The sequence below is a fragment of the Prionailurus bengalensis genome, chromosome B4, assembly GCF_016509475.1.
Source record: "Prionailurus bengalensis isolate Pbe53 chromosome B4, Fcat_Pben_1.1_paternal_pri, whole genome shotgun sequence".
Classification (NCBI taxonomy): domain Eukaryota; kingdom Metazoa; phylum Chordata; class Mammalia; order Carnivora; family Felidae; genus Prionailurus; species Prionailurus bengalensis.
Window position 1 is genome coordinate 89,684,332 of NC_057358.1, and position 19,285 is coordinate 89,703,616.

Genomic DNA, 19,285 nt, shown 5'->3' on the forward strand with positions numbered 1-19,285 from the left:
TCCATACTTTGGCTATTGTTGATAGTGCTGCTATAAACATGGGGTGCACATGTCCCTTCAAAACAGCACACCTGTATCCTTTGGATAAATATCTAGTAGTGCAATTGCTGGGTCCTAAGGTAGTTCTATTTTTAGTTTTTTGAGGAACCTCCATACTGTTTTCCAGAGAGGCTGCACCAGCTTGCATTCCCACCAACAGTGCAAAAGAGATCCTCTCTCTCCACATCCTTGCCAACATCTGTTGTGCCTGAGTTGTTAATGTTAGCCATTCTGACAGGTGCGAGGTGGTATCTCATTGTGGTTTTGATTTGTATTTCCCTGATGATGAGTGATGTGGAGCATTTTTTCATGTGTCGGTTGGCCATCTGGATGTCTTCTTTGGAGAAGTGTCTATTCATGTCTTTTGCCTATTTCTTCACTGGATAATTTGTTTTTTGGGTGTTGAGTTTGATAAGTTCTTTATAGATTTTGGATACTAACCCTTTATCTGATACGTCGTTTGCAAATATCTTCTCCCATTCTGTCGGTTGCCTTTTAGTTTTGCTGATTGTTTCCTTCACTGTCCAGAAGCTTTTTGTTTTGATGAGGTCCCAATAAGGAACTTTTATTCTGACAACTTAATAAAAAGACAAATAACCCAATTTAAAAATGAGCAATGGAGAAAAGTAAGTAGGGAAATGCAAATCAAAACCACAAAGTGATGCCACTTCATACCCAATAGCATAGCCAAAATCAAAAAGACAAAACAAAAGTGTTGGCAAGGATGGGAAGAAGTTGGAGCACTTTATATAGCTGGTGGGATGTAAAAAGGTGCAGCCACTTTGGAAAACAGTCTAGCAGTTCCTTCAAAGATTAAATATATGACTTAGCAATTCCATTGCTAGATATTTACTTAAAAGAATTAAAAACATATCCACACAAAAACTTGGACACGAGTGTTCATAATAGTCACAAAATGGAAAGAGCCCAAGTATCCATCAACTGATGAATAAACAAAATGTGGTATATCTATACAATGGCATATTATCTGTTCATAAAAAAGACATGGGGTGCCTGGCTGGCTCAGGTGATAGACCATGCGATTCTTGATCTTGGGGTTATGAGTTCAAGCCCCACGTTGGGCCTAGAGCTTACGTTAAAAAAACAGAGAGATATAGTAGTGATACATGCTGTAACATGGATACATTTTGCTAAGTGAAGGAAGGCAGACAACAAAAGGTCACAATATTTATATGATTTCATTTATATGAAATGTCCAGAATAGGCACATCCATAGAGACAGCAGATTAGTCATTGCCAGAGGTTTGAGGGGACGACAGAGTTGAGGAGTAACTGCTAATGGTGTGGGGTTTCTTTTTAACATAATGAAAATGTTCTGAAACTAGTGATGGTTGTTTGACTTTGACTCTTCTGAAAACTACTCAGTTGTATACTTTAAAAGGCTGAATTTTATATGTGAATTTTACCTCAAGAAAGCTATTTTAAAAATATAAATAAATATAAATATATAAATATTTATACATAGCAACTGAAGAGAATAATATCTTCTTGGAGAGAAATGAATCAGTATTTGAGGAATGAGTAAAGCCCAGTGATAAAGAAGGCATAAGGTTAGTGGGAGTTCTTGAACTTGGCATTGGAAGCAGTGTAGAGATTCTTTCCGTGAGGATAAAATGAGAGAAAATCTGTTGCTGCAGCCTGTTTAACCTAGTAGAAGTTATAGATAATCGATGACTTCCCAAGTATACTGGTAGCCCTGAGTTTTCATAATGAAATGTGATACCTCTAAACTTATTTTCATAGGTTATATTTGGGCATTCATCTGTCAGCTGTCAGATGCTTCAAACTAGCATTTAGGGGCACTGCCTACCGCCCAAAACAGGTTAATTTCAGCATTGTAGCCACCTCTACCCTTAAAAAAAAAGGAAAATGGCCTTTTTAGAATAGCTTTAAGCATATGAGAAATAATATTCTTGGAAGCTAGTCTGACACTTTGCCTCTGTTACTTTTTTACTGTTTTATGTATTGAGTCCAGTTTACTTTTTTATGGAATTCTTTCCCCAAGGTAAAGAAATATGAAACTATGATGAAAGATTGGTATCTTTCTCAGGAATCATTATTTTTAAGTTTAGGCAGATTGCCCACATGTATGTAATCAAAAGTAATTCAGGAAGTCATATGCGTAAGATCATTTTGTTCCATTTTCCTGATAATATTTAATTAAGAGAGATTGTACTCTTCCTTAGACCATATTGATCCTTATTCTAAAACTTTTTATTACTCAAATATGAGATAACATAAACATAAATACTGTCTATTTCTTCTTTGGTAAAAATGACTTTGGACCAACTTATGGAAAAACATATTGAGTGAATATGAGTGAATGATGTCAGTGAATTTGATGCACACACACATAGATGCCTACATTATGATTTCCTTTGTTTTATTAAGTGGGTGGAATGAACCATCTACGAGAGAATGGCATAGTGCACCGTGATATCAAGCCAGGAAACATCATGCGTGTTATAGGGGAAGATGGACAGTCTGTGTACAAACTCACAGATTTTGGTGCAGCTAGAGAATTAGAAGATGATGAACAGTTTGTTTCTTTGTATGGCACAGAAGAATATTTGGTAAGTCATGCATCAGTAATTTATTTAAAGATGAATAGGTTATAAATACAGGTAACTGGTTAACCAGTTTACTATAAAATGTCTTAGTAACTTTTAGGACAAAACTTAAACTTTTTATTCTAATGAATTTGGTGTGTAATGAGGGAATTAGATATTGGCTTCTAAGGATGCTGTTATTTTTCTGTTGAAAATTCTTACATGAGTTTTAGGGGCACCTGGGTGGCTCAGTTGATTAAGCGTCTGACTTTGGCTCAGGTCATGATCTCACGGTTCATGGGTTCGAGCCCCATGTCAATCTCTGCGCTGACAGCAAAGTCGACTTGGGATTCTCTCTCTCTCCCTCTCTCTCTGCCCCTTCCTCACTTGCATATTCTCTCTCTCTCAAAATAAAGAAATAAACTTAAAAAAAATTCTTACAAGTTTTTAACACTCTTAGGTTCTTTAATTTAGTAATGCTGTGGATCTATATTAAAAGAAAAAAGCTGTATGTACACTTAAGAAGCATCTAGCTAGTAAATGCTCCTTTTTTTGGATCAGAGCAGTTAATATATTACAAGCTTGTTATAATATCCCCTGTAGAGCAAAATTCATTATAATTTTGAAGCAGAAGATTCTATTCAGGGAGATTGGTTATTGAAAGACAGGACCATTAATAGAAGCACACAAAAATGAAATGTTTTTGAAAAGATCTAACTTAAACTTCTAGAAAGCTAGAAAAGCCCTGTGTTGAAACTGTTTGTGTTGGTGTGTTTGTGTGAAGTTAGTATAACGTTTGGAAAAGTTAAGAAAATATACTTTAAAGTAAGTACATTTACTTTTTTGAGCAACCGCCATACTATTTTCCACAGTGTACCAATTTACTATCCCACCAACAGTACCTGAGGGTTCCCTTTTCTCCACATCCTTGCCAACATTTATTATTTCCTCTTTTTTAATGTTTATTTATTTTGGGGAGACAGAGAGAGCATGTGCACATGCATGCAAGAGGTTGAGGGGGGAGAGACAGAATCTGAAGCAGGTTCTGCACTCACAAACTGTGAGATAATGACCTAAGCAGCTGGACATTTAACCCAGCCCTTTGTTATTTCTTCTCTTTTTATACTAGCCATTCTGACTGGTAGGAGGTGATAATCTCCTGGTTTTGATTTGCATTTCCCTGATGATTTGTGGTGTTGAGCATCTTTTCATGTTGAGCATTGGCCATATGTATGTCTTCTTCAGGAAAATGTTTTTTCAGGTCCCTTGCCCATTTATTAATTGGATTGTTTTTGGGTTTTTGGTGTTGAGCTGTAGGAGTTTTTTTGTTTTTTGATTTTTGTTTTTAAGATTTTAAGTAACCTCTCTGCATTCAACCTGGGGCTCAAACTCACAACCCTGAGATCAAGAGTCGTATGCTCCACCAACTGAGCCAGCTGGGCACCCCCATATGAGTTCTTCATATGTCTTGGGTATTAACCCTTTACCAGAGATACCATTTGCAATTACCTTCTCCCATTCAGTAGGTTGCCTTTAACGATTTGTTGGTGGTTTCCTTTGTTGTGCAAAGCTTTTTATTTTAGTGTTTATTTTTGCTTTCATTTCCTTTGTGGTAACTACACTTACTGTGGTGAGTTTTGTGTAATGTATAGAATTGTTGAATCACTATGTTACACACCTGAAACTAATATAACAATGTATGTCAATTATATTTCACTAATAAAAATTTAAAACAAAAAGTCAATATGTTTGACATGTAATCAGGAAGTTTATAATATATAGCTATCACTAACTGCTCATAGCTCTGGACTTTATCTTAAAAGTCTTAGATTATGGGAGCACTTCACTGGCTCAGTCAGTAGAGCATCTGACTCTTGATCTTGAGGTCATGAGTTTGAGCCCCCTATTGGATATACAGATTACTTTTAAAAAAAGTCTTGGTTTCTGTGACTTTTTTCCAATCAGATTCTGCCATTGTAATTTATAACATGGAGAATAAAATCTAACTGCCCCTATAGGTTTATTCATATTATTCTAAGTCCGCCCTGAATTTAGTGTCTTAAGTTGTTTGGTATATACTGTTACATATAACAGTATATAACCCCAAATTAATTTTTAGTTATATTTTGATAATCTTCTAATACAAAAACTTACAAATGGATTAGATTCATCCAACAAATATCTATGGGGTGCCTACTATGTGCCAGGCAGTGTTGTAGGCCCTGGAACTTCAGCTGTGAACTGCATGCACACGATTCCTGCTCCTAGGGAACCCACATTCTAGTGGGGAAATAGTTAATAATTAAATAAGTAAATAAGATAAATTCAGATAATTTAAGTGTTGGGAAGACAATAAGGTAGTAAGATTAACAACAACTAGCAGGAGAAAGATAGCTAGGGAAAGTCTCCTTTCAATCCTAAGTGACACTTAGATGATTAAAAAGAAGCAAGCCACGCAAAGATTTGGGGGAAGAGCATGACAAACAGAGGGAACCAGGAACTGCAAAGGCTTAGAAACAAGAATGACCTTGGAAGTTTGAGAAACAGAAAGGATGGCAGTTTGGCAGGATTTAATGAGTGAAGGGGCAGGGGGTAGGAGTTGAATTTGGAGATATAAGCAGAGGCCAGCCAGAACATCAGAACATACAACCTAGTGGTTTCAACTCTGTATGACACCTCTCTCTCTCTCTCTCTCTTTAAGAGAGCGAGCACACACACCAGCAGGGGAGAGGGGCAGAGACAGGGAAGAAAGGAGAGGGGGAGAGAGAGAGAGAGAGAAGAATGAATGTTAAGCAGGCTCCATGTTTAGCCTGGAGCCCAACGCAGGGCTCAATCCCACAACACTGGGATCATCACCTGAGCCAGAATCAAGAGTCGGACACACTCAACCACCCGAGCCATTCAGGCGCCCCAGTCACTTCCTTTTTGTAGTAGATGTTTTGCAGTGTTCCCTTCAGTGTCTTGAAATGAAATTCTTAGATATAACCAACTTGTATGCCTAATTAAGAGAATGACATATCACCTCAATAATAATATAAAAGAAAATATTTATAATAAATATCAGAGATATTTAATATATAAAAGTTTAGGAATAACTTTACTGACAAATTAAATAATCCAATGCTTACACTTGCACGTATTATCATTTCCAGCGCAAGTGCAGTGATAACTTGTATGTTCTGTTAATGAGTCCCACATCACAAGTGGTGGTGTCACTGACAGGATTTTCCAAACCAGTGAATAATTCTTAGTATTTTGTAACTAAACAAAATAGATTTACATAAAGGTACATTCTTGTAGCCACAAAATACTTTGCGTACAAAAATATTTTACATTTATTTATAAGATGGAGTAATAGACTTACCACCTCCACAAATGTCTGGCAGAATATTCAGAAGTCATGCTGGATATCAGAAGCTTAGTTTTCAGAACTGTTCCCTAGTAAGCAGGATGTCTTTCCCGTCTAGTCTCTGCCCACTAAATACCAGTAGCCCTTCCCGGTAACTGTGGTGAGCAAAACAAACAGCCGTTACGCACCAGCCTTCATGAAGCTGATCGTCCACTATCAACTATTAATGTTTCACATATCCTAGGATCATTGTTTAACTTTTGCCTCTTGACAGACTTTTAAAATGGAAAAAAACAAAACATTAAATTAACTCCCAAGTTCATGCTGTACTCTAGGCTGAAATTTTACTCTAATCTATTTCCTATTTCAGATTATGCCCAGCCCTATTTTCATATACAGCCTACCAGAAGTTATAAAAAGAGATAAATAATAGCCTGAAGCTCAGCAATCTAGAAGTATTTATATTTAAATGAAAGTTTGTCTCATTTCGGAATTCCTAGACCAGATGTTAAATCTTCTCCCCTTTGTAAAAGTCCAAAGAAAATTTTGTAAAAAACTTTTACAAAAAGTTTGTAAAAGTCCAAAGAAAATTTCAACATTCTTTCTTCCACCATTTTCAATATGATGGATATCTTTTTTTTTTCTTTTCTTTTCTTTTTTTCTTTTCTTTTTTTTTTTTCTTTTTAAAAAAAATATTTATTTATTTATTTTGAGAGAGAGTACATGCACACAAGCTGGGGAGGGGCAGAGAGAGAATCCCAAGCAGGCTCCATGCTGTCAGCACAGACAGAGCTCGACGTGGGGCATGATCTCACAAACCATGAGATATGGCCTGAACCAAAATCAAGAGTCGGATGCTTAACCGACTGAGCCACCCAGACGCCCCTGTTATGGATATCTTTTTTTTTTTTAATTTTTTTTTCAACGTTTATTTTATTTTTGGGACAGAGAGAGACAGAGCATGAACGGGGGAGGGGCAGAGAGAGAGGGAGACACAGAATCGGAAGCAGGCTCCAGACTCTGAGCCATCAGCCCAGAGCCCGACGCGGGGCTCGAACTCAAGGACCGCGAGATCATGACCTGGCTGAAGTCGGACGCTTAACCGACTGCGCCACCCAGGCGCCCCTACCTGTTATGGATATCTTAATAATGTAACCTGAGAGCTTTACAGTAGCTTTCTTCTCATGTTCCTATTCCAGATGTGGAGGCCCAGGCCCAACAATATGAAGCCCTACACAAACACAAGTAGCACATTCAGGAGAGAGCCAATGAGCAGAGCTCATGTGTAACCAGCATATATTAAGCCAGTATTAGTCCCTCTGTGGGAGAATTATGTTATTTATTGCACCTTTTGTGGAAATTTCCCTGTCTCCTTCTAGAATCACTGTATCTTCTCTTCCCAGCTTGGCACCCTCGTGTGGTAGGGGATATCAGGCATACACAGGTGCTCTTGGTCTGTTCACATCACCATTTAAACACTGAGTACGAGCTACTGTGTCAAAGGTCTGGCTGGAGCTTCTTTGGATAGTAGTTTATATGCTGTGCCACAGAACCAGCAAAACCACTGAGACCCCATATATCTGGTAGACATCTGTTTAGACACTCACTTCAAACCCCTCATGCTAATCACCTCTTGATTTCTCGTTAAAATGTATTTCCCAAAAGAGTGATTCCCCCATCCCCACCTCCCACCCTGCTATACACACAGAAAATCCAGGGATGGTGACCCTTTGGAGTCATATTCACAGACCACATCATTTAGAAGCACCCTCCCCATAGTGTTTGTTACCTGCATTCATTCCCAGTCTCTTAGGCCACAGCCACATGCCACAATGTCATAAGGCATTTGTTTTGATTTGGATGATGACTCTACTTTGGTCCTGAGTACACTCTTGTAGCTTTATCTTCCAAGAATTTTAAAGTTTCGGTGCGTAACTTCTGTGAAGGCAGATGTCAGGAGGCTAAGCAAGTATGACTTCTGGTTGTACTCTGCAGAACTAAATGTCCGTCAGAATCTCTGTCTAGACCTGTAAGCTGCTAAGCCATGTCATATAAGATTTATTGTACTCCAGGGGTGCCTGGGTGGCTCAGTCGTTTAAGCGTCTAACTTCAGCTGAGGTCATGATCTTGAGGTTCGTGGCTTTGAGCCCCACGTCGGGCTCTGTGCTGACAGCTCACAGCCTGGAGCCTGCTTTGGATTTGGTGTCTCCCTCTCTCTCTGCCCCTCCCCTGCTCACACACTCTCTCTCTCTCTCTGTCTCAAAAACAAGTAAACATAGGGGCGCCTGGGTGGCTCAGTTGGTTGGGTGTCTGACTTCGGCTCAGGTCATGATCTCCAGGTTCATGGGTTCAATCTCTGTGCTGATAGCTCGGAGCCTGGAGCCTGCTTTGGATTCTGTCTCCCTCTCTCTCTGCCCCTCCTTCACTTGCACTGTGTCTCTTTCTCACTCTCAAAAATAAACATTTAGGGGCGCCTGGGTGGCTCAGTCGGTTAAGCGTCCGACTTCGGCTCAGGTCACGATCTCGCGGTCCGTGAGTTCGAGCCCCGCGTCGGGCTCTGTGCTGACTGCTCAGAGCCTGGAGCCTGCTTCCGATTCTGTGTCTCCTTCTCTCTCTGCCCCTCCCCCATTCATGCTGTGTCTCTCTGTCTCAAAAATAAACGTTAAAAAAAATTTTTTTTTTAAATAAACATTCAAAAAATTAACATAAACATTAAAAAAAATTGTGGGGCGGGGGACGCCTGGGTGGCTCAATCAGTTGAGCATCCGACTTCAGCTCAGGTCATGATCTTAGGGCTTGTGGGTTCGAGCCCCGCAATGGGCTCTGTGCTGACAGCTCAGAACCTGGAGTCTGCTTCCGTTTCTCTGTCTCCCTGTCTCTCTGCCTCTCCCCCACTCACGCTGTCTTTCTCTGTCTCTCAAAAATAAACATTAAAAAAATTTTTAATTAAAAAGAATTTATCTGTACTCCATACATCTGTAGTGTAGCATCTTCTGGACTTAAAGTCATGTGTTTAACATCATACTAGTTACTTGTCTGGCCTACTAGATCCCCAATCAACCCAGTCAGACTAGTCCTCTGAAATAATTCTAAAAAATTTAATTTTTATCTTGGAGTCCTTATGACTTGCTCTGATGGATTGCATTTAAGAGATGAGAAAAAAGGAGTCAAGGCCACCTGATAGGTTTGGGGAATAAGTAACTGGATACATGGTGGTACAGCTTACTTAGGGGATAAAGATTAGTAAGACAGCGGTTTGAGAGCAAGACCAAGAAGAGTCTATTTTGGACATGTGAAGTTTGAGCTACTTTTTTTTTTAATGTTCATTTACTTTTGAGACACAGAGCGTTGGGGGGGGGTGGTAGAGAGAGAGAGGGAGACAGAGGATGGAAAGCAGGCTCTGTACTAATAGCAGCGAGCCCGATGGCAGGGCTCGAACTCACAATCTGAAAGATCATGACCTGAGCTGACATCAGACACTCAACACACTGAGCCACCCAGGCACCCCAAGTTTGAGCTACTTTTTAGACATTCAGGAAAACAGTAGAATATGTGAATCTGGAGCTCAGGGCCAGAAATAGTTTTGGGAGTTAAAGTATATGGGTAATTAATACCATAGGCCTCCTTGGGAGATGAGGAAATAAGGTAGTTACAAGTGTGGACAGCTACTTTGAGAAGTTTTGCTATCGTGGGAAAGAGAATTGGGTCATAGCTAGAAAGGGTCGTGAGGTCAATTTAGGTTTTTAAAAAATAGGAGATCTTAAAGCATGTATGTAAGCTAAAAGGACTGATCCAGTAGGAGGAAATTGATGCATAAAATAAAAAGGGTAATTGCAGGAATTGATTTCTGGAATTGGTGAGACATTAGTAGCATGGGTTCCGTAGCACAGATGGAAAAGTTAGCCCTTGATAGGACTAGTTCCATCATAACTGGAAAGTAGGCCTAGAGTCTAGACACAGATTCAAGAAGGTTGGTGTTTGGTAAAAAGCATAAGGGAGAATTGATCTCTTTTGCCTACATTTCCTCATTGAAAGACAAAGTGAGGCCATTGAAATTGAGAGTCAAAAGAAGGTGGTGTTGGAGGTTTGAGGAGGGAAAAGACGACATGAAGTAGTCTTTTCAGATTGGGAAAGTGAAATTATTAGGGAAATATGAAGGACTTTGTAGGCATTATTAAATACCCATTTGTGTGTAATGTATTACCATAGAACACAAGTTAGTTCCTTCATCCTTTTTTTTAAGCATCCTGATATGTATGAGAGAGCAGTGCTAAGAAAAGATCATCAGAAGAAATACGGAGCAACAGTTGATCTTTGGAGCATTGGGGTAACGTTTTACCATGCAGCTACTGGATCACTGCCGTTCAGACCATTTGAAGGGCCACGTAGGAATAAGGAAGTGATGTAAGTGATTTCTCCATCTAAAATTAGAAATAATTTTTAAAGTGTATCTTTGCTTTATTTCGTTTTGTCATATGTTAGAGGTATATGCTAATGAAAATTGATTTAGCCATCATTTCTGATATTTTAAGCTATTTGGTTTTGAATAAGAGTGCAGCCTTATAAAGTGCATAGGCATAATTTTTCTTATTGTGTTAAAATATCTTATGTACAAAGTGTAAATGGCATCCAGTCTTTGGCCCATCATTAAAAATACACTGCTTTCTGGATTATGTTTCAGAAAGGTTATATATGTTTATTTCTTTTTGTGTACTACTTATCAGGGATTTTCTTTTATGTAACTGAAAAAAATTGTACTTCTGTGGAGTACCAGAACCATTACCAGATGTAAAAGAAATAAAATTTTTACCCTGAACTGATCTGATTTCTTTTACCATTTCAAAAATAACATTTAATATACTATCAATTTTTTTTCTAATGTTGTGGTTTCAGTCCAAAGACTGAATGCATTTTACTAGTACATTATACCTTTATGTTTTGCCATAATTATTAGAAAATAGTTGCTGTGTGTAAAATCACTGTTGTAAACCAGATAATGGAGGAAAAGAGATGGAATTCTAGATGTGAAATTTATTATATAACATCTGTACACTGACCACACACCTTTTTGTTGTGAGAGAAATTAGCGAATGACCTTGCTTCCTGAGAAATAGCCAATCCACATACACATAAACTTACGAGGTTATGAATGTTGTTTAGAGAATGTTTGGGGACAGTAACTCACTGACAGCCCAGTGTATCCGATCATTCTTTAAATCTTTCCTTTTCCCTCAGACCTTTATATTTGACCAGGCCTTTTGTAAGCAAACACGACTTAAATAATCACAACTGTAAAAATACAGTCTTTAATCTCATCTCAGGAAATTGAGGGAGAAGCATATTTTTCTGTTTGTTGATTTCAGGAGGTAAAACCAGCTGATATAATGACTTTTGCTAAAACCTGGATATCTACCTGTTTTCAGCAAGGACAGAGCACCTCTTCATGGGAAGAAGACATCCATTACTATAGTGATGATTTTGGTGTAACATCATTTTGAGCCTGCTTTGCAGCAGCGTCCATTTTGTAAAATCTCTTCATTAATGAAGGCTGAGAGTAAATTCGTGTTTTTCTCATTGAACATAAGTTGTGCCTGACAGTTTACCATGTTTTTATTGTCGTACGTACATTTTAAAGCATTTGAGGCATTTCTTGCTGTCCTAAAGATGGATTAAATAAAAGCATGATGCTCCCTAATAAAGGAAACATGTGACCCATCAGCAACTAGAAATACCTGGTAACTTTGTCATCATGTGCACAGATACACCATTAGAAGAGTTTTCTTTCTTTATATGCACAGAAACTCTGGTTTTGGGGAACACTGATAATGAACGTTGAGAGGTGCTTGAAGTAGTAATAACACCTGTTTTACTATCAAAGGATGCATCTGCCTCACGTTATAGCTGTGTTGCCCCCTCAGTGTCTCATTTACATGTTGTCAATGTACTTTTATATGGATCTTATCAACATTAGTAAAGCTTTTCTAAGAATGTTAAGCACTCCTTTAAGGATTCTGTTTTCATTCTATTCATTTCTTTTTTCTTGCATGAAACTCACATATCTCTACTTACTCCTCCACAGTCAGGCCTTTCTCATGTGAATGTACCTTATTTTTCACATTAATTTCCTTCTTCTGTGAAAACTTTAAGGCAGAAACCCCAGCTGCCTCTTTAGGAAAGAGGCAAGTGATCCAAATCAGTGGTACTACTGGTTTGTTGTACTTTTTAGAGAAAAAATGATTTTTCTCAGAGCACATTTATGTAGACATTAAACAAACAAAAAATTATGCCCAAAATAATATCTATAAATTCATCGAAGACAGCTATATTAGGTTTCAGATTTTCACCTGGATGAAAGTATTCCAGAAGGCATGAACTTTTATTTCTCTCTCACTCTCAGGTTTTGTTTAGGAAAGTGCTGAAACCTAAGAGGCTGCTTTTATTGACTTGCTGCATCTTTTATAGTATTCTTTTGCTTCCCCATCCATCTCTTTCTTCCGGTCATCTTTATTTTTATCACCTACCTCAAGGATCAAATTCAATTTGGCTTTTAATTTTGGTACACACACCTATTTCTGTATGTGTATATATTTTTTCAGTATGCAAAGAATCTTTCTGATACTATGCTGTGTATAGTTTTGTCTTCTTTAAAAAAATATCAGGCTGTTGTTCATTCTGCAGTAATTTCACAGTCCAATTGACTGCCTGTGGATAATTTGGGTAAAAGGGATTTTAATGGCCTAGAGATATTCTGTAACATAACTTTTTTTGTGTTTGCTCGATTTTTTCAGATGGAAAAAGTTAATATTTTTGTTGTGAACATCAAGCTGCTGTTATATGGCACTCTGAGATCCCAATGAAAATTAATTATGGCATATATAAAATAATCGTACAACCACTATTCTACTTCAGTCAGTCAGATTCAAAGTATTTTGATTGTTTTATGGATCCTGTGAACATCAATCACAAAGTTTCGTCTAGTAGATAATTGTAGGTGCAACTGAGGAAATATTTTTGCAAAGCCCGTTGATAGGCTCTGCAATGAGGAACTGCTTAATTTATTCTCCATCTATTCCTCCCAAGGTATAAAATAATTACTGGAAAGCCTTCTGGGGCAATATCTGGAGTACAGAAAGCAGAAAATGGACCCATCGACTGGAGTGGAGACATGCCTATTTCTTGCAGTCTTTCTCGGTCAGTGTGGTGTATGCAGCTCTTCTTTTTTTGCACTTTGGTGTTTGGGATCTTCGTTGAGTAAAGTCACAGATACTTAAGTGTAGTTTGGTTTGGGGTTTTTTTGTTTGTATGTTGTTGTTGTTTTTAAGATTTTACTATGTTTTAGATGTGCTTTGATAGGTGATTTTAGTCTTCGTGGCAACGTAAAGATGGATTCTGGGGCGCCTGGGTGGCGCAGTCGGTTAAGCGTCCGACTTCAGCCAGGTCACGATCTCGCGGTCCGTGAGTTCGAGCCCCGCGTCAGGCTCTGGGCTGATGGCTCAGAGCCTGGAACCTGTTTCTGATTCTGTGTCTCCCTCTCTCTCTGCCCCTTCCCCGTTCATGCTCTGTCTCTCTCTGTCCCAAAAATAAATAAACGTTGAAAAAAAAAAAAAATTAAAAAAAAAAAAAAAAGATGGATTCTGATCTATATGCATAATTTTGCCAGAGGTCTGTTAGGGCAGAAGGCATACATTTTCAGGATTGCTAATCGTTAGTCTTAGAATTCTGCCCAGTGTAGGAATCCAGCTTAGTGAACTTTGTATCTTTTATATTGATCATCCATATTGATGGACCACAAATGGTGATACAGATAGGAATAACTAGAGTTCTAAAAAACAAACCCTCAAGAAGTTTATTTAGTTTTGTTTAATTTTTTTATTTTGGAGAGAGAGAGTGAGTGGCGGAGAGGGGCAGAGGCAGAGAGAGAGAGAGAGAGAGAGAGAGAGAGAGAGAGAGAATCTTAAGCAGGCTCTGTGCTCAATACAGAGCCTGATGTGAGGCTCGATCTCATGACCCTGAGATCATGACTGAGCTGGAAGCAAGAGTGGACACTTAACCTACTGAGCCACCCAGGTGCCCCAAACACTTGAGAAATTTAGTATTATCTTCATTTTTAAAAAGTACTCATATTATTGAAAAGGTAAGAATTAATAGTTTTCTACTACATTTTTCAGCATTCCAAATGTTCAGATGGGTCTTTTTTAACTTAGTAGCCAGAACTCAGAAACGTTATTATTGTCAGACATGAATTCTGTTATCACAAAGAAAAATTTAAGGAGAAAGAAATTAAAAGTAGAGAGTAAATTATTTTAGATTTTACTCTGGAAATAAAGCCAAAACACTCATCAATATTCAGAATTTCTGATTCCTGGGGCTCCTGGGTGGCTCAGTCAATTAAGCATCCATCTCTTGATTTTGGCTCAGGTCATGATCTCATAGTTCATAAGATCAAGCCTTGCATCAAGCTCCACACTGACAGTGTGGGGCCTACTTGGGATTCTGTCTCTCCCTCCCTCTCTGCCCTTCTGCTGCTCATGCGTGCATGCACACTCTTTCTCTCAGAAAGAAAGAGAGTGAGGGGCGCCTGGGTGGCTTGGTCAGTTAAGCGTCCGACTTCGGCTCAGGTCAGGTCGTGATCTCACGGTCCGTGAATTCGAGCCCCGCGTCGGGCTCTGTCCTGACAGCTCAGAGCCTGGAGCCTGTTTCGGATTCTGTGTTTCCCTCTCTCTCTGCCCCTCCCCTGTTCATGCTCTGTCTCTCTCTGTCTCAAAGATAAATAAATGTTAAAAAAAAATTAAGAAAAAAAAAAGAGTGAGAAAGAAAGAAGAAAGAATAGAATTTCTGATTATTGAATTAACTTCCATTTTTCCTGAGTATGGCAGTTATATAATCCACAAGTAATACAGGTTATGATTTACTGGCTTAACTACCTATTATAATTTGTGGGTGCTTTTTGTATGATTTTCTACATATAAAAAAATGAAAGAATTTAAATATTTAATATTTTAAATATTGAATATTATTATTTAAATCATCTATATCATAAGCTAATAAAATATCACCTATAATTTTATATTTCAATGTCTGCGAAACTCATTTAAACTAAGAGTTCTAATTCTAAAATCATTTTTGAAAACTATTCTGACAGTTTCATTTTTGTGTGTTGTTTAAAGAAGTCTCCAAAACAAAATTGGGTCATGCAGCCAGCATTATGAAGAGACATTCATTTCATTCGGGAACAGAAATTGCATATTGTCATAGTGATTTGTGTTAACTTTTGATTTAGAAAATACTCATTTTTGGAATCTCAGGCAAAACATAAAATGTAAAGGGGTCAGGAAGTGAACACTGGCTTTTTAATAATTGCTGAAACTTAGAATTAGTAATTTGACAATCTGAAGTGTAGATTACATATTTCAGGAGGGTAGCAGGTCTTAACCTGCCTAATTAGTCTTGAGCATACCGAGTTATAAATTCTTTGATATAAATTGCTTAGGTAACAGAAAGCATATTATATAATCTTACGGGGTTTTTTTTAATAGTAAGGACTTCAAGTACTACAAATCAGCAGTGAAAACAACTATCAAAAATAAAGCAACTATAAAAAAGATAACCATCGCTTCTTATATGTATTAGCCAAGACTGATAACAAGGGAGAAAAACCTAAGTCAGCTGGTTTAAGTAAAGAAGGATATAGATTGGCCTTGTAATTAAAAGTATACACATGTATGTGACTCAAAGCCCAGCTGAATCCTTGGACTCAGACTGTGTCGTCAAGACTTGGTCTCTTCAAATTGTTCAGGTCTGCTTCTGTCTGATTTGTTTTTACTTTAGGTCAGCCACAAGGTGGCTGCTACCATTCCCAGACTCACACTCTCAAAGCTTTGAAAGCCCAATGGGAAGACAGACTTTCTTGCCTGATAGTTTGAGCGAAGACTTCTAGGTTGATTCTCACTTCACTAACCTGCATGCTGTCACCTGCTCACCTCCAACTAATCATAATAACCATACCTGGCTGTCATGCCCATCTCTGCACAGGGAGATAGTAGAGGAGAGGTATGGATTCTCTTACAAAAGGAGGGAGAATAGATACCTGTTAGTCAAAACTTAAAATATCCACTACTAGGGCACCTGAGCAACTCAGTCGGTTGAACATTCAACTCTTGATTTCAGCTCAGGTCATGGCTCTAGGCCATGTGTGTTAGTCTCCATGCTGAACATGAAGCCTGCTTAAGATTCTCTCTCCCTCCACTCCTCTCCCTGCCATCTGCCCCCTTCTCCCGCTTGTATGTGCACTCTCTTTCTCTCTGTCGAAAATAAAAAAAAAATAAGATCTCCACTACCTACTTTAAAAACTCTTAACAAAGATTTTTTCCAGTGTCTGCTATATAGTCAAGAATGTATTTTTTTTTTACTTTTTTTTTTAATGTTTATTTTTAATGTTTTATTTTTTGAGAGAGAGAGAGCATAAGTAGGGGAGAGGCTGAGAGAGAAAGGGAGACAGAATCTGAAGCAGGCTCCAGGCTGTCAGCGCAGAGCCCTATGCGGGGCTCGAACCCATGAACCATGAGATCATGACCTGAGCTGAAGTTGGATGTTTAACCGACTGAGCCACCCAGGCGCCCCAAGAATATATTTTTAAAACTATTTGAAATTATCCGTAATTGAGAGTCTATTTGAATATATTGTGTAATTCATTGAAAGCATGAGAAAGAAAAAAGGTCCTTCCATTTTTTTTTCTTTCTTTTTTTTTTTTTTTTTTTAATCTAAGCCTACAAGGGGCGCCTGGGAGGCTCAGTTGGTTAAGCATCTGACTTCAGCTCAGGTCATGATCTCACAGTATGTGAGTTCAAGCCCCGCGTCGGGCTCTGTGCTGACAGCTCAGAGCCTGGAGCCTGCTTCAGATTCTGTGTCTCCCTCTGTCTCTGCCCCTCCCCTGCTCTGCTGTGTCTCTCTCTGTCTCAAAAATAAATAAAAACATTTTTAAAACTTTAAAAAAAAACCTAAGCCTACTAGTCAAAGATTATCTCTAGTTGAATTGGCACTAGTTGATTGTCAGATGATTACATTAATTTTACTTACTGAAGAAGTATACTTCAAAAAAAATAGCAGTATACTACAAAAGGCATATAAATTCAGCATTAAAAATTACATATTTGAGGGACAGCCTGGGTGGCTCAGTTGGTTAAGCTTCCAATTCTTGATTTTGGTTCAGGTCGTGATCCCATGGTTTCGGAAATCGAGCCCCAAATCGGGCTCTGCACTAACAGCAAGGAGCTTGCTTGGGATTTTCTCCTTGTTTCTTTGTGTGCCCCCCCCCCCACCCCTGCTTGCTCTCTCTGTCTCTGTCTCTCAAAAATAAGTAAACTTTAAAAAATTATATATTGGAGAGGCATATTAAAAGGACATTAGAGGTGCCTGGGTGGCTCAGTTAGTTAAGTGTCTGAATTTCGTAGTTCTTGAGTTTGAGCCTCACATCAGGCTCTCTGCTGTGGAAACAGTTCCCACTTTGGATCCTCTGTCCCCTTCTCCCTCTGCCCCTTCCCAGCTCAGGCCATGCACTTTCTCTCAAAAATAAATAAATAAATAGATTGATAGATTGATTAGATAAGTAGATGGACAAATAGACATTAAAGGGATGCCTGACCTGGGGCGCCTAGGCGGCTCAATCAGGTAAGCATCTAACTCTTGATTTCGGCTCAGGTCATGCTCACGGTTCGTTGCATTCAAGCCCTGCTAAATGCACAGAGCACAGAGCTTGCTTAAGATTCTCTCTCCCCTCCCCTCTCTCTCTGCTCCTCCCCATTCTCTCTCTCCTCCTCCCCATTCTCTCTCTCTTTCTCTCAAAATAAATAAATAAACTTTAAAAAAAATTTTTTTTTTCAACGTTTATTTTTGGGACAGAGAGAGACAGAGCATGAACGGGGGAGGGGCAGAGAGAGAGGGAGACACAGAATCTGAAGCAGGCTCCAGGCTCTGAGCCATCAGCCCAGAGCCTGACGCGGGGCTTGAACTCACGGACCGCGAGATCGTGACCTGGCTGAAGTCGGACGCTTAACCGACTGCGCCACCCAGGCGCCCCAATAAACTTTTTTTTAAAAAGGTGGAAGGGGGTTCCCTGGATGGCTCAGTCAGTTAAGCATCTGACTCTTGATTTCAGCTTAGGTCATGATCGCATGATTCGGGAGTTCAAGCCTCACATCGGGCTCTGTGCTGTTAGCATAGAGCCTGCTTGGGATTTTTTCTCTCCTTTCCTCTCTCTCTCTCTCTCTCTCTGCCCCTCCCTCACTCTCACACACACTCTCTCTCAAAAATAAATAAACTTTAAAAAAAAAACAAAGGACATTAAAAACCCTGAAATTAAACCATTATCTTATCCTCATAACTGCCTGGTTCTAATCAACTGATCTCACCTGGATAGCCATGTATATATACGTATATAGATTGTGTTTGGAAAAATGAGAAAACTTGGGAAGGGACGAATCAAAGAGAATAATCAATAAAAGATAAATTAACATAAAAATACCATAACCCCAGGGGCACCTGGGTGGCTCAGTTGGTTAAACGTCAGACTCTTGGTTTAGGCTCCGGTTATGATCTCACAGTTCGTGAATTTGAGCCCCACATTAGACTCTGTGCTGGTGGCACAGAGCCTGCTTGGAATATTCTCTCTCTCTCTCTCTCTCTCTCTCTCTCTCTCTAAACAAACAAATAAACAAACTTTTTAAAAAATACCATAACTCCTGATGCATTGACAAGTAATTTTAAACCAAGGTTACCTGACATTCTGAAAAGTTGGCAGATTTTTTTAAATCTTAAGTAATAGCAATTCCTTTGATTTGTTGGTAAATATTATGATTTTGTATCTGGACAGAATGTAACATTCACTCTTCAAGTAACTTTTTCAATACTATTTTAGGGGTCTTCAAGTTCTACTTACCCCTGTTCTTGCAAACATCCTTGAGGCAGATCAGGAAAAGTGTTGGGGTTTTGACCAGTTTTTTGCAGAAACTAGTGATATACTTCATCGGATGATAATTCATGTTTTTTCACTGCAACAAATGACAGCCCATAAGATTTATATTCATAGCTACAATACGTAAGTACCTCTTTATATTTTCATCCTGTATCGTAATGTTTTATTTTGTTTTGTAATTATCTTCCTAAATTAGAAGAGGAAAAGGAAAAGATGTCTCAGCTTCTCTAAAGGTACCTACCCACTTCTCACTTAGGAAATTATGTTTGAGCCTGGTTAGTACTTGGATGGGAAATTATGTTTGCGTGTTTACTAAACTCTTTTTTGCTTATTTTTGGAGTAAAAAGATCAATTTTC

The 19,285-nt window shown here is 38.6% G+C and overlaps 1 protein-coding gene across 2 annotated transcripts in view; it reads left to right on the forward strand.

The window, feature by feature from the left end:
- Positions 1 to 19,285, forward strand: part of TBK1 (TANK binding kinase 1) — a 53,471-nt gene that overhangs the window by 12,197 nt on the left and 21,989 nt on the right. For both annotated transcript variants that reach the window (XM_043564808.1, XM_043564807.1), the window contains exons 5-8: positions 2,452 to 2,633; positions 10,202 to 10,362; positions 13,039 to 13,149; positions 18,872 to 19,051. In XM_043564808.1, coding sequence (XP_043420743.1) covers positions 2,452 to 2,633; positions 10,202 to 10,362; positions 13,039 to 13,149; positions 18,872 to 19,051 — 634 coding nt within the window. The remainder of the gene's footprint in view (positions 1 to 2,451; positions 2,634 to 10,201; positions 10,363 to 13,038; positions 13,150 to 18,871; positions 19,052 to 19,285) is intronic.